This window comes from Crinia signifera, chromosome 4 (assembly GCF_055691185.1).
Source record: "Crinia signifera chromosome 4, ASM5569118v1, whole genome shotgun sequence".
Classification (NCBI taxonomy): domain Eukaryota; kingdom Metazoa; phylum Chordata; class Amphibia; order Anura; family Myobatrachidae; genus Crinia; species Crinia signifera.
The window spans coordinates 106,533,167-106,545,796 of record NC_139220.1 but is presented as its reverse complement, the minus strand read 5'-3'; the positions used below and the strand labels follow the sequence as shown (position 1 = coordinate 106,545,796).

Here is a 12,630-nt window from a genome sequence, read left to right as displayed (position 1 = left end):
GAGTGTCTCCTATTATCTGCTATTCCTACGTGGCACTCCACGGACCAAGAATAAAACTCTTAACGGCTGGGTTAATACAACGTTTCAATGCAGGTTTATTGTGGCATTTTCATCGCCTGACTCAATAAAGTGGCATTGAAACGTTGTATTAACCCAGCCATTAGAGCAGGGGTGGGGAACCTCCAGCCCCTGTAGCCAGTCTGAGTGGCCCACCCACCTGGCGGCTTTGTAGAGAGTCAAGTACAGGGGAGTTCTCGCAATATTCCTCTTAATCATCAGCAGCCGGAGACTGGGAGTCCTATTGAGTTGCCACAAGAAAAGTAATAAGTGATATTTTTTATATAGGGCCCCCAAAGGATATTTTCCCCATACAAACAGCCCTTGGCAAAAAAAAAAGGTACCCACCCCTGTGTTACAGTTTTATTCTTGGTCCGTGGAGTGCCGCGTACATCAATGTTTTACATACCTTTTCCGTGTGTGTGTGTGGTTAGCATTACTGCCTCACGGCACTGAGGTCATGGGTTCAATACCCACCATGGCCCTAACTGTGCAGAGCGGAGTTTGTATATTCTCCCCATACTTGCACGAGTTTCCTCCGGGTACTCCGGTTTCCTCCCACAATCCAAAAATATACTGGTAGGTTAATTGGTTCCCAAAAAATTAACCCTATGATGTCTGAGCGTGCATGTACATGTAGTAGGGAATATAGATTGTAAGCTCCATTGGGGCAGGGACTGATGCGAATGGTCAAAAAGCACTGCGGAATCTGTGTGCGCTATACATGAAACTGCTAATATATATATCTAGATAACACTCTAAATAGCTACACACATTATACTGCTTTGCATATGTGCCACTTGTGTTAACCCTTTGAGACTAGGGCAGCGAAGGCTCCAGCCCTTTGGAACATCGCGACTGTGCATAGCGCGATTAGTCATTGAATACTGCCCTAGGTGTAAAAAATTGCCAAGCAAACATTTTATTCATCATCCATAATGACCTGTAATGTTTAAATATATATATATATATTTTTTTTTTTTACACATTTGCATTTATGCAACAAATGTGAGTGACGATGGCATTATTAGTGGACAATCTCTCACAGAGATGATGGCACTCAAAGGGGTTAAGAGAAGCCTAATCATTCACCCTACTGCTAACCCAAACAACATCTTCCAGTGGTCACAAATTAGAACCATGGACTGCATTCCAGTTAGTAATGCTACCAACCATCTGCCCTTCCTTATTTTCCAGCAGTATAAAAGGGGGAGATTCAATTATTTCTGCAGGCCCAGAAACCTGTCAAAAGTGATATGATATCGGAGGATGCATTTATTAATGTGAATTTTTTTTCCCATGTATTTTATGACTGACCGCCACTAGCATTGGATTTACAGTAGTCTAAGCTATGTTCCACTGTTCAGAAAAAGTATATATTTAATAGAAAAAAATCTTTATTATTCAAAAATAATGAACATATACAGCCCCTTTTAGGTAAAAAAAAAGTCCAATCAAATTACCCCCCCCCCCCCCCACACACACACACACACACACATTTGCATGCAGCACATAAATGTTATATAAAAGACATACCAGTAATACTTGAATCTAAATGTTACGCTCGGACGTACCCTCTCATATTACCTACTTTTACTTGCAGGTCAAATATGGAAAAAGTGTAGTGGTGTAATATTTTAAATATAATGCAATTCGGTACTTGTGTACAATCACGGCTCCCACGATGTCCATCACATAGTAAAAAAATCGCATCGCATGCGATTTTTAACAGAAATGCATCCAAATGCATTGAAATTAGTATCAAACATGTTCAATGGCCCCCAAATGTCATTTTTGAGGCTGTACCACCCCCACTATCAACGCGAACCCGAAGCGTGGCGAGCACAGCGAGCCCGCGAGGGGCGGCGGTACGCGTCCTCCAACCTCTTCATACCCCCACTATCCACGTCAGCGTGGAGTTGAGAATAGAAAGTGTGGCGAGCGCAGCGAGCCACAGAGCCCGAAGCATGGCGAGCGCAGCAAACCCCGCGAGGGGACACTGATACCTTCACAGGTATCCGCGTCCCCTCGCGGACTTTCTATTCTCAACTCCACGCCGACGTGAATACTGGGGGTATAAAAAGGTCGTAGGACGCGTACCGCCTCCACTCGCCACGCTTCGGGTTCGCGTTGATAGTGGGGGTGGTACAGCCTCAAAAATGACATTTGGGGGCCATTGAACATGTTTGATACTAATTTCAATGCATTTGGATGCATTGCGGTTAAAAAACGCATGCGATCTAAAAAAAAAAAAAAAAAAAAAGCTTAAAAACTGCAAAAATCGCATCCCACTACATTTGGCATGCGATGGGAGCCGTGAAAGTACACAAGTACCTGCAATCCCCTCTAGGACTAATAGTAAATCTAAATGTCACAGGTTTATCTGGTTTTACATGGTCAAGGTCTTCAGAAGCAGCTTAGCAATACTCTAAGGCAGTCATGTCCAAACTATGGCCCTCTTGCTGTTGTGAAACTACAAGTCCCATCATGCCTTGCCAGAGTTTTTCCATTAGGGAATGCTAAAACTATGGCAAGGCATGCTGGGACTTGTAGTTTGACAACAGCTGGATGGCCATAGTTTGGACATGCCTGCTCTAAGTTATATTCCTAGAATAAATTACTTGTCAATACAGGGTGCAATATAAAAACAGAAGTTTGAAATCAAATCTGTATTTTCTAAAGCCACTTACCGGAGGAGGCAGGCAGCAGAGAGGGTAGTGCTGGCCACTGAACATGACCGAGCATGCTGGCAGCTGCTGGGCACTGCACCCTGGGATGTGCTGCCCAGTGTGCAAAGGGAAGCCTTGTGTTACAGTTGTAACAGTATAGGAAAGAGGGACAGGTCCCTGGTGCACCTGGTAAATTAAACATACAATAAGTTATTACAGTATATACAGCAAGAAAAAGGGATTTTTGTAAGAACTTACCGTTCGAATCCCTTTCTCTGATATGGTCCTGGTGACACAGCTTCACATTGGGATGTAGGAGGGTCCGCAGGAGCCAGGCACCTATCCTAAAGCTTTTGGAGGGTAGGCTCCTCCCCTACTGCATCCCAGATTCCTCAGTTCAATCTTTCAAAGCCACTGGAATACATTAACTCAGTACAAACACCTGCACATATTATATGCACAATTTTAAATTTAACTTTTCAACCAATTATAACATGAAACATCATGAACACTGGCATACTTACTGAGCGTAAGGGAGGGATCGCTGTGTCACCAGGACCATATCAGAGAAAGGGATTCGAACGGTAAGTTCTTACAAAAATCCCTTTTTCTCTTTCAATGGTCCTGGTGACACAGCTTCACATTGGGACGTTCCAGAGCCGGTCCTTTTGGGTGGGTACGCTCAGGTCTGCAGTTTTCATCACTGCTTGCCCGAATGATGCGTCCACCGACGCGAACTCACGGAACTCATCGAATTTGGCAAAAGTATGAACAGAAGACCAAGTGGCAGCCCTGCAAACCTGCTCAGCTGTTGCCCCATGTCGAACCGCCCAAGAGGTGGCAACCGACCTGGTGGTATGCGCATTAATCCTGGCCGGTACAGGCCTACCAACTTTAGTATATGCAAACGCAATAACAGAGCGCAACCACCTAGCAATGGTCTGCTTAGAAGCAGGCCAACTAAGTTTGTGTATGTCATACAAACCAGTAAAGTATCAGTCTTTCTGACACTCTTAACTCTGTCCACATAAACGCGCAAGACGCGCACAACATCCAAATTCCTTAATTTGTCCCTTTTCCTAACAACCCTCTGGGGGTTGAAACACAGGCAGAACAATCTCCTGATTTAGATGAAAAGCAGAGACTACTTTTGGTAAAAATCTAGGGGTACTGTCCGAAAGGCAGCCCTATCATCATGACATATAAGGGAGGAAGACTTGAAGAACAAAGTAATCAACTCCGATATTTTTTTTTTTTTTTTTTTTTTTCTCTGACGCCACCGCCAACAAAAATACCAGCTTCCCTGAAAGGAAACTAAGGTCAACCGACCTTAACGGCTCAAAAGGCGCCTCTTTAAGGTACTCCAGAACCAGAGATAATTCCCCTGGCGCTACTGGTTGGTTGTAGGGAGGTTTCAATAGATAAACCCCCTGCAGGAAGGTCTGTACTTCTGGTTCTAACGCAATCCTTCTTTGGAAAGAAAAATTGACACGGTCGAGATATGTACTCTGAGTGACTGAAGGCCTAACCCAGAGGAAAGGCCCTCCTGTAAAAAACTCCAACAATTTAGCCATTTTAAATCTCGATGTGCGTGACCTCTGTCTTACACACCACCAAATATAGGTCTTCCAGGCCCCAAAATAATTTACAGAAGACACTGACTTTCTGGCTTTCCTCATTGCGTTAACCACCGCCTCTGAGAATCCTATATTCCTCAAAATGGCGTTTTCAACAGCCAGACCGTCAAAAATAATCGAGCTGAATCCAGCTGGTTGAACGGTCCTTGTTTTAGAAGGTCTGACCTCAGAGGTAGACGCCACGAGTCCACAGAGAATCTCTGAAGCCTCGAGTACCAGGATCTCCCTGGCCAATCTGGGGCCACTAAAATTACTGGAATTGTCTGGGCCTGTATTGTTTTCAACTCTCTTGCCAGCATTGGAACTGGCGTTAAATCATAAAGAAGATTCCCCTCCCAGGGGATAGTCATGGCATCCACTGCTTCTGCCAGTGGATCCCACGTCCTGTCATACAACCTGGGTACCTGATGGATGAACCTGTATGCCTTCAGGTCCCTATCCGGGGTTTCCCCCTTATTGTAATCTAGTGGAATACTTGTGGATTCAGCCTCCATTTTCCTTCCATCAGTTTCTCCCTGCTCAGGAAGTCGGCCTCTATATTCTCCACTCCTGGTATGAAGATTGCTGATAATGCTAGAACATTCTGTTCCGCCCACAAGAAGATTCGGGACACCTCCCACATGGCCAGATTGCTGTGTGTGCCTCCCTGGTGATTCAGATACGCCACAGCTGTGACGTTGTCGGTCTGAATGCCTAAAAGGGAGCTCTTGTAATCTTTTCTCCCGCCAGAGAAAACCTCTTCCACACAGCCCTCAGTTCCAAGATGTTGATCAGTAAGGCAGACTGTAAAGTATCAGTCTTTCTGCTCTAAAGTCCACAAGCCCTGCAGACGCAGGTCCACGACTACTGCCCCTCAGCCTCTGAGACTGGCGTCGGTAGTGACTACCACCCAGCTCCAGGACTGCAGGGACCGACTCCCCCGAAGGGAATCCACCTCCATCCACCATTTTAGGAAGGATCGAGTTTCTGAAAACAACACCATTTGTTCTGACCTCATGGTCTGAGTGTTCCCTGTCCACTGGGACACTCTAGAGTGGAACCTGGTGAACTGTAACGTCTCGAAAGACGCCATCATCTTCCCCAGCAGTTTGAGTCACCTCCATACTGCTGTGCTCTGAGACCCTAGGATCTCCTGTACCAAGGCAGCCAGATCCCTGGCCTATGCCTCTGGTAGAAACACCCAATGCAACTGGGTATCCAGACCAATCCCCAAGAATTGGAGTCTCTGTGACGGCACCGATTGAGATTTTTGTAAATTTAAAAGCCAGCCGTGAATCTGCAAAACCTGATGGTTTCTGCCAAGTGACTCTTCACTTGTCTGCTGACTCCGCTTTAAACCGCAGGTCGTCCAAAAATGGAATAACCATGATTTCCGTCAGTCGAAGCACATCCGCCATTTCTGACATTATTTGGTGAATACCCTTGACGCTGTGGCCAGACCAAAAGGCAACGCCTGTAATTACAGGAGAAGGTCTCCTATTGCACACCCCAATAGTTCCGGGTGGATAGGAACCTGCAAGTATGCGTCCTGGACCTTCATGGACGCTAAAAATTCTCCCTGGTCCCGGCTTAGCAGCACAGACCGTAGAGACTCTATTTTGAAATGGTCTACCCACAAAAAGCTATTAATGCCTTTAAGTTTAGGATCAGCTGAAAGACCCGTCTGGTTTGGGCACCAAAAACAGAGTGAAATAAAAGCCTTTTTTCCCTCCGCTCTGGGGACCGGGACTACCACACCCTTCTCTAAAAAGAGAATGAGCCGCTCCCAAGAGAGCTGTACGGAGCCGAGCCTCCTTTGGTAGTGGTGTAGGAATGAACCTTCTCGGTGGAAGAACTTTGAAGGGAATCTTTTAACCCTGGGTTATATTTCTAACCCAAGCGTTCCGGTCTAACAGTGCCCCTGCGTCTCTGAACAGTGACAGACGTCCCCCCTCCTTAAACACCGCCGGGCAAAACCCCTGGCAGTATGCGGAGGATTTTTCCTCTCCTATGGTTTCTTATAAAAAGAACCAAATTTTGACTTTGGGGCCTTGCCCCTGGAGGACTGAGACTATCCCTTAAAAGACTGTCCTCAAAAGGACGCACCTCCTCTAGGGGAGGGCCGAAAGGATGGCCTGAAAGCAGAAAACCTTGATGTCTGCTTTGGCTGCAGGGGTAGGCAGGAAAGTGCTTTTTTCCACCTGTGGCCTGCTTATTAATCTCTTCCAGTTGTAAACCAATAACAGCTTTCCTTTAAAAGCAAATGCCTCTAAGCCTTTTTAGACTTGTTATCTGTCTTTCAAGCTATAAGCCAGAGCACTCTCCTGGCATTCCAAACACTGAGGAAACTCGGCAGCCATTTTGAGAGCTTCCTGCTCAGCCTGAATCACATTTCTGCAGCAGCATTATACTTCTCTGCCTAGTAACAACACACAAAAGACAGTATGTCAACTAGAGCACAGGTCACTGACCCACCAATCCTGGCCTTAGAGACCCAGACTGAAGCCAATCAGAGGACTTGCTTACTTGAAGGCTTGCACTGGTAGCACAGTTGGTTTTTGACAAGTATACCACAGAAGCCTCTACCACTGGAACTTTCTCCCAGAGGTCTGCATGATCCTCAGGCATGGGATACAGGCTTAACCATCTATTTTGGCATCTAAAGCCTTTTGTCAGGGGTTTTCCAATAAATCTTGTAAACCCTTGTCTGCAGAGAGATATCATTTCCCTCACGCTGTCTCTTAAAAACAACCTTAGCAGGAGTTTTTTACTTCACAGACAAATTCAATGCCTGTTTACAGCAGTAATCAAATCCTCCACCCCTGAGGGTGAGGACTCTTCAGAAACATCACCCTGAACCCAGGGTATGTCTGTGTACTCTCCCTCCTCATCAGCAGCTAATAATGGCACTGAATCAGACCTTTTAGGGGTCCCCCCAGAGTAACCATAAAGCTTGTCAAACAAGTAATTTAAACCTGCTGATTCCCATAGCAGTATCCCGCATGACTTGTATAAGTCAGGATCTGTCTGGGTCCGAGGCAAAGAGCTGGCCGGACTGCTGAGAGAATGGCCCTGGTCTAGGGAAATTACCAGCCATCACTCTGCCTGTCCAGTAATGCACCAAAGCATTTTCCGACCTGTCTCAGGGGCTTAGCCCTCGCAAGGTCCGATGCACTACCCTCTGGGGTTCACTCCCCATGGGTTTCACAGCAGCGCATAAAATACAAAAGCCCCCCTTAGGGACAAATTTCAGTGTACAACCACTGCAAGCGCTCATTGCATTAAAGGCTCCCTCCCCCAAAACCACAGACTGTTGCTCAGACATGATGTTCTCAATAACACAGTCACAGCATTAAATGTACATACATTATATACAGTGTACTCAGCCACTTAGCTTTCTGTAGTCTTCAGAATGGGGAAAGCGAAGCCCAGGAAATCCAATCACTCTGTCAGGATCAGTAAGCCAGCTCAGCTCCGCTGCAAGCAGTCTGAATGGCGCCAAAAACAGAGTGAGGGAAGGGACCAAGTCCCTGCTGCTGCGGGGTCTGTGACTTTTGGCGCCAACTACCCCCAGACAGCCGCTCCCATTGTAGGATCTCCTCGTTCCAGTATCTCCCCCTCAGCTGGGGACCACTCGGAACATGCCTGTAACAACACTGCTGTCCTCTCAGTATAGGAGCTCAGTGTGTAAGCTCCGCAGAAAATGGCCGCCGCCATCACGGAGCGCCTGTCCCCCATGATCCCCACCTAGCGTGAAGCCGGTTTCAGAGCGCTCCGGAGCCCAGGCAGCTTCTTAAAAGAAGCTGTAAGCGCTGCACAGGGAGGCCAGACAGCGTCTCCCTCGTGCACAGTGAGCTGACAGGACTCGTTTCTGTCAGCTCCTGCTGCGCTAGCAGTGTGAGGATTCACTAATGAGAATCCTCACACTGTGCCTACCTAGCTAGTGTAGAAGTTAATAAAATAATAAAAACCCTAACTAACTCTACTCCTTCGGCTGCTCCAGCAGCCCTTTAGAATAGCACCCACTCCAGTGGGCACCTAACACGAACTGAGGAATCTGGGATGCAGTAGGGGAGGAGCCTACCCTCCAAAAGCTTTAGGATAGGTGCCTGGCTCCTGCGGACCCTCCTACATCCCAATGTGAAGCTGTGTCACCAGGACCATTGAAAGAGAAACCTACTTTATTTTCCTATTCGCCTGTTTACCTTTGCCCTGGAGTTACATATAAAAATAAATAAATAAATGTGTCCACACAGTGCTAATAAAACACCGTATTTGAACATGCAGAATGTAAGCAATTTAACAATGGAGCAAGTGCAACACAGCAAGTTATAGGTAAACCAAAACCATTAACTAGGTTACCTGTTCATGAAGGTCAACCATGAATGAGGTTTGCTGAGTGGAGTGTGCAGCGGGATGGAGCATTCGTGGTGGAGTGCTGGTGAGGGCAAAAACTCTATGTTCATCTACAGGAAAGAAAGCAGCCCGGAAGGAACGGTCATCCTGACTGAGGAGGCTCTGTTGGGGTCTTTCCCTCCGTCCCCACTGACGCCTTGCTGGAGGACTAAAGAAGGTAAAAAACAAAATATGTATAAAACTGGTGGGAAATGGGGAAAACATCCAAAGAGGTATTAAGACAAAATGTAATACAGGTAAACAACTAAAAGTAGTAAGACCAAAAAAGTGGTTTTACTAAAAAGGTTTTCAGGGAAACCTGAAGCTCTTTTTGGGAAGCAAATATAATAACCAAGTTATAAGAAAAGAGGAAAACTGTGCACTTCACTAGGTCATTGCCTGTTGTAATACACTATATTATATATGAACAAGTCCAAAATTAGTACACTGCTTTGTTGATAATTTTGATTCTCTCTAATGAGGAAACGCTTGTCAACCCCCACATACTAATATACATCTAGAAGCTAAACACACAGAGCGGGCTATTCGATGGTTGTTTTACTCTGCTAGTGCGCAGATAGCACTGAGCAGAGAATTCAAATGTTACTCCATTCAGGTGTGGGTCTAGACACATTTTGGCCTAACAGCCAGCCGAGATGTGAGACAAAATGTGTGAAATCAGGAAACACATACTAATGAGTTGATTTGATGGGTGACCACTACATTTGGGCACCCATCAAACAATAAAATTGCTCCTTTAAGTTACCTCACTTACAGCAGGACTATGGTTTTGTCCAAGTCTCTGCTCATGTTGCTAAGAAACAAATCTCCCCAATAAAGCTAGATTATCCCCAATATACCGATTTTCCCAGTAGGTTCAAAAAGGTTAAATCCCCTGTACACAATAAAAAGCCCATCTTCAGAATAGTCCAACAGAATTCATGGTACCATAGATTAACAAAATGTATTCCTACCATGCCCTCCAATTAAGCCACTGTATAAGGCAGTGATTCCCAAACTTATTTGAATAACGGGCACCCTAGAACATCAAAATTTTCCCTAGGCCAAATGTTTTTTATTGAGAAATTCAGAAAAAAATAATACATGTAGTAAATTGTGTTTATATGTCACAATTATGTGGTAATGGACAAGATTTGCTTCTGTTTGTCCATATATATTATGATTTGCAGCTACCAGTATGTGTTTTGCCCGTTACATTGATAAAATGAATTGATCCTAGTCCACCATCCCAAGGCACTCCTGCAGGTGTCATGAGGCACCCCAGGGTGCCTAGGCACACATTTTGGGAACCACTGGTATAAGGAATGACATGTTAAGCCTTGATTTATCTTGCCTTCTATTATTATTTTCACACAAACAATGATGAAAAAGTATTTTAGGCCCTTTGCAATGAAGGCCAATATCCTATGGAACACAATTTGAGAAGGGCTATGGCAGCACATAGGCGACATGTCACTGGGTGTTGCAAGTGTACCAACATATGTCATAGTAGCAACTCAGGGCATCAAGTTAATATTCTAAATCGCTATTGCTAATAAATGTCCTACAATTTGTTGATACACATGTCATATTTACAATGCTATACAAATGTAAAGATCTTTAAGTACTAAATTTGTTTTATGTAAATCCTACTTCTTCCTTCAATAATACGAAGCTCATTAATAAATATACAGTAAGGAGGTAGCCTACGATGCAAACTATGTGAGAAGGTGGTACCTTTTCTAGAGCCCCGCAGCTCCTACCTTCGCCTGAGGTGCCCTTGGGTGCTGCAGGGTCCAAAGAACCTCTGCTGATTAATGGGGACTGAAGGAGGCCACCTATTCACTGCCAGCTCCCATGGTCGCATTTGTGATGTCGGGAAGGCAAAGTGGCAAGCAGGGCTTTCACAGTGCACAGCAACTTCACCCCTGCAGTCTGCAATATAAAAACATAGATCACTCGTAAAGTCTGTAGGCAAACAATTTTAAACAAAAAGCATCTAAAAACCAGGATAAATCAGAAGCATTTCTTTGTGGGACCACTATACCCAAACTATGAACCGAACACTAAGGGTGAGGTATAGCGAGGCAAAAAAAGTATACAATTGTGGATATGCTTCTGATACCGGTGGTATTCCTGTGGTTTTTGCTTAGAATAAAAATGTTAGGGAAATGAGTTGGAGGTGCAACCTTTCCATATCAACAACTAAGGGGCACATGTATTACGCCTGGTGAAGAGATAAAGTAGAAGGTGATAACACACCATCCAAATCATGTTTGAAAAATTACAGTTAGGAGTTGATTGGCTGGTGCATTTTTACCTTCCACTTTATCTCTTCATCTGGCTTAAAACATCTGCCCTATGTTCCATTTACAGCCATGCAGTGCAAGTTAACAAAATTGGAGGTATTGCCCATATCAACCAGAATGATTGCTATGAAACGCCTCTGCTTTTGTAAATGCATGTGTAAGACACATCAACTAAGGTATTGATGCTCAAGGTGGTTCTATAAGCCACCAAATCATTATTGTTACAGTCTTCATCTAGCTTATACAGCACAAAAAATATAATATTATTTTTATAATATAATAGGTTTGGTATTTAACACAAAAAACGAAATTCATCAAATTCACTACATGGCAAGAAATGGAGGAAAGCCTTCAAAACAAAATGTACCGGCAGCATCGGAAATCACCACTGCCAAAAATGTGATATTATTCCATTATCAAGTCATAATTATTTATCCAATGATGGGGAGGTGCTCCCATAATAACAAACTAATGTTAGCCTGGTCCTACTGAAACACTCACGCCATTGGTCAGGAAATACATGCTGTAGGTGAAGTCATGTCTACAAGTACTAAAAAACATTAGATACACAGCTTTTTTTTTTTTTTTTTTGCATTATTGTGATACAATGGTAATGGACTGTTAAAAAGAAATTAGTAGTGCAATGGTTCTCAGACTTTCTTAAACCACAGCACCCCAGAAACATTTATCACAATTAAAAACGTATGCTTACCCGTCACCGTTCCGTTCAGTTGGTGAGGGACAGGGTTGCGTTTTGGTTTGTCAACATATTTAATAATTGCCAACCACTAGCATTAGTTTTTCCCATCATATGGACACAGGACACAGTTTGGTAATCCCTGTAGTAGCTAACAATGGAATTTCATATAATTTAAATACATTGTTTAACTGTAAGGAGATTCTGCTAGGAGCTAGCAAATTGTGCTACTACAGCTACAAATACATTTTTTCCAAGTATGGGTAAATTTTATTTAATTTTTTTGGATCATCAGAGGCAAATATTATGGGATGAGGTCAGCATCCCGGCCTTCGTTATAATGAAACCAGCATCCCGACTGCAGTCCAAACCATGGCGTGGAACTGAGAAAAGGACCAGGGTGCTGAGGTTGGAATGCTGACCAATGAGTATGGAGGGCAGTCTAGCATCCGGGGAAGGGGGTCAGGTTCACGCACTAGTGGGGGAACTTAGTGTTGGCTTAGGTAGACACATGAAATAGGTTGACAATTGCAAGGTCAACACAAGCATTAGGTGGACAATCAAAAAGGTCTTGTATCAATGATTGACTGGCTTAACATGAAGCAACACTAATTGAGGAACATATAGGTTACTTTACATTCGATATCCCTAACCCAATGGCACACTATGGGGAAGAATTGCATTTTTGCTCCATTCGGGAATGAACAGCTGTCGCCACGAGCATTTCTGCTTTGCAGCCACCCATGCAGGTGAGGAGAAATGTGGAAAGTGTGACCTATTTGGGCACCCAAAAAGCCCTTTCTCGCAATGTTCCGAGCAATACAGTCAGGTTTAGCCATTCTGCGGGGCTTAACTTTGGATCAGGATTGTTGAGTTGTTAGTGGAGC

The 12,630-nt window shown here is 44.4% G+C and overlaps 1 protein-coding gene across 3 annotated transcripts in view; it reads right to left on the bottom strand.

The window, feature by feature from the left end:
* Positions 1 to 12,630, bottom strand: part of RNF44 (ring finger protein 44) — an 87,797-nt gene that overhangs the window by 23,255 nt on the left and 51,912 nt on the right. For 2 of the 3 annotated variants that reach the window (XM_083182145.1, XM_083182146.1), the window contains exons 2-4: positions 10,501 to 10,672; positions 8,705 to 8,906; positions 2,748 to 2,912 (exon numbers count right to left, since the gene is read on the bottom strand). In XM_083182145.1, the coding sequence (XP_083038271.1) occupies positions 2,748 to 2,912; positions 8,705 to 8,906; positions 10,501 to 10,604 (471 nt within the window). In that variant the 5' untranslated portion in view covers positions 10,605 to 10,672. The remainder of the gene's footprint in view (positions 1 to 2,747; positions 2,913 to 8,704; positions 8,907 to 10,500; positions 10,673 to 12,630) is intronic. The other variant, XM_083182147.1, reaches the window with a different exon arrangement.